General features: G+C 36.5%; 1 protein-coding gene across 1 annotated transcript in view; it reads right to left on the minus strand.

The window, feature by feature from the left end:
• Nucleotides 1-2,778, minus strand: part of LOC107683567 (E3 ubiquitin-protein ligase CCNB1IP1-like) — an 8,906-nt gene that overhangs the window by 1,082 nt on the left and 5,046 nt on the right. The window contains exons 2-4 of the mRNA XM_016479643.1: nucleotides 2,042-2,338; nucleotides 1,902-1,961; nucleotides 640-733 (exon numbers count right to left, since the gene is read on the minus strand). Coding sequence (XP_016335129.1) covers nucleotides 640-733; nucleotides 1,902-1,961; nucleotides 2,042-2,338 — 451 coding nt within the window. The remainder of the gene's footprint in view (nucleotides 1-639; nucleotides 734-1,901; nucleotides 1,962-2,041; nucleotides 2,339-2,778) is intronic.

The following is a 2,778-nucleotide window of genomic DNA, read 5'->3' on the forward strand; positions in this document are numbered from 1 at the left end:
TATAGTACTTGGACACACTTGATTAAAAGTTTCTTGTGGTCTTAAACCTTTACATTGTGAGTTAAAGGCACTCCAACATGTGTAACCACAAAACATTTTTTTATTGATACAGTGAAATTGTGAAACACTATTAACATTTAAATTTAATTTTGTTTTTCTTTTTTCAAATATATTTAAAAACATGTATTCCTGTGCTGGCGATGTTTGTAATGTAATAACAAATGGTAGCATTTATTATTATCAATGTTTAAAACAGTTGTGCTGCTTAATATTGTGTGCAAACCATTATACATTTTAAGTGCTTTTTTTATGAATGGAGAGATAAAAAGAACAGAATTTACTTTAAATGCATTTTTATAACCGTATAAAAATCACTATGGTCACTTGATCAATTTAATGCATCCACTTGTTGAAATGGATAAGTGGTGTTTTTTTTGAAAGACCAACAATATTTTTTATATGGTTAACATTTGTGGTCACAAAAATGGTCCTTCTTCCATTTTTTATTGCCATTTCAAAAGTTTTGATAGCATTTATTTACATTATTCACAATTTTTTTTTTAAAGTAGTTATTTTGACTGTTACTGTGTATAAACAGTGAGAGTGGCATTGGTTTGATGGCATGATCATATTTGGGACCTTTTTCAGTGACGCAATCTCTCCTCTTAATGCATTTAACTCCAGCTCTTTGCTCTGGCTCTGCTGGATCATACACTTCTCCATCTGAAGCACAGAGGTGTAAAGAGTACCTAAAAACCATACTTGAGTAAAAGTACAGATACCTTACAGTGAAAATTACTCCACTACACGTTACAAGTCACCAATTCCAAAACAACTTGAGTAAAAGTCTTAGAGTATCTGATTTTAACAGTACTTAAGTATTTTACTTATACTAAATATAGGCTCAAAGATGCACTAATCAAAGAGACACACCAGTCAAAAACTGTAACGTTGTGGAGAAGCTGCAGAAAACAGGCAGAGGCAAGGATCTATGTGCAGGTATTTAATGGAAAAACTAGAACAAACAATAAGCCAAAAACCAAAGGGAACAAAGAACAGAATGACTGGCAAACAGACAACCATTACATTCAACAACTCACAAGGAACTAAAGAAAAACTAGGGCTATATATACACACAGGGGAATAACAAGCTTAACAAGATAAGACACACCTGGGGAGACTAATCAAGGGGAACCAATGAACAAACGGACTACAAACTCACTACAAACTGACAACAAACACCACGGGAGACAGGAAGTGACATAAAAGTCCAGGGCAAGGCACAGAGAGCATGAAACAAAAACAAGAAAGTTGATTTGTGAGGAGAGCGATCACATTTATTTTCTAAAACCAAAATAAAACTGAACACCTCAACATTACAAAAAAAAAGGTCTCTTCAGTATAATGGATAAATAAAATTATGTTAAGTCAAATTGAAAAGCCGAAGCCTTCTTGCAGTGGATGTGCTGGTTTGGGCCTCATTGCCAGCTGCAGTCATGTCCTCATCTCATATATAAAACACCTGTGATTCACAAATAGTTGCTAAGGAACTCGCATTCACATAAAGTAGCCTTGTTGACAAGTTTGGGTGAGTAAGGGCAAAACGCAGAAGATGCAGTACTTTCAGTGACCTGTAATAGGCAGTATCACGTCTTTTGTAGCAGAAATAAACTGCTGCAGAAAAAGCTAGGTCCATGCAAAATGTAATGTGTAACTGCAACACTCATTTCAAATGTAGTGGAGTAAAGAGTACAGATACTCATTCAAAAATGTAGTGAAGTAAAGAGTAAAAGTTGCTAATATCTTTGATACTCAGTACAACTACAAAGTACCCGAAAAGATACTCAAGTACAGTAACTAATTACATTTACTCCAATACTTTACACCTCTGCTGAAGCACTTGTCCTCCTGCCCTGGACAGATTGTACTCCATCAGCATCCTCTCCTGATTTACCTGATATAACCACAAACAAAAGTAAAAATTTGAAGGAAGGTGCATTAATCCCAACCTCTCCGTTTCTGCAGACATCAAATCTGATAGGTCCAAACGTCTAGCGCTTTATGACTGATTTCCAAAACCGTTTCAGGCTGTAGTCCGACCAAAACCATAGCCTTGTATTGCTCTGATGGTGCCAGCTCGGTTCTAAAGACGTCCAGTTTGCCCGAGAGCATGGAGGAGCAGGCGGGGCAGATGGCAGGAGTGCGGCTGAACTCCTCTGAACCGTGTTGATCACAGTAGACGTGAGAGCAGGCCGTGACCCACACGAACCCACTCAGCTTTGCCCGGCATTTATGCGAACTACACAGCAAGGTGAATTTAGATGCAGATATGGCGGATCTTATGGAAGGAAACAGAAATTTAAAGTATTATATTTCTATATGTATATAGTTTTACTGGTTAAGCTGAGTATGATCGAAAAACGATAAACGGTTAGGCTATGTGTGCGCTTTACGTGTAAGCTAGCAGCGCGGGAAAAGTAACGTATTCCCACGCTTTCTTAGTTCTGTTCGAATCCTAAATCTATGGAGGACGAAACCTGCAAAAACAATAAATAAATAAATGTGTGCATAAATACATGTATTCTTGTTTAAATACATAAATAAATAATTAAACGTGTGATTAAAGTAGGCAAATAAAGAAAATAAATTGGTGGGCAAATGGAAAATGTTTAAGGAAATGCTAAACTCATCCTAACTATTCTCCTTTGATCACTCATTTATTTCTGAATGTAGTTCCACATTTATTTTTCCTCTGCGCAACATGCTAATGAGAGGGTG

Source organism: Sinocyclocheilus anshuiensis, unplaced genomic scaffold (assembly GCF_001515605.1).
Source record: "Sinocyclocheilus anshuiensis isolate Anshui unplaced genomic scaffold, SAMN03320099.WGS_v1.1 scaffold874, whole genome shotgun sequence".
In the NCBI taxonomy this organism is placed as follows: Eukaryota; Metazoa; Chordata; class Actinopteri; order Cypriniformes; family Cyprinidae; genus Sinocyclocheilus; species Sinocyclocheilus anshuiensis.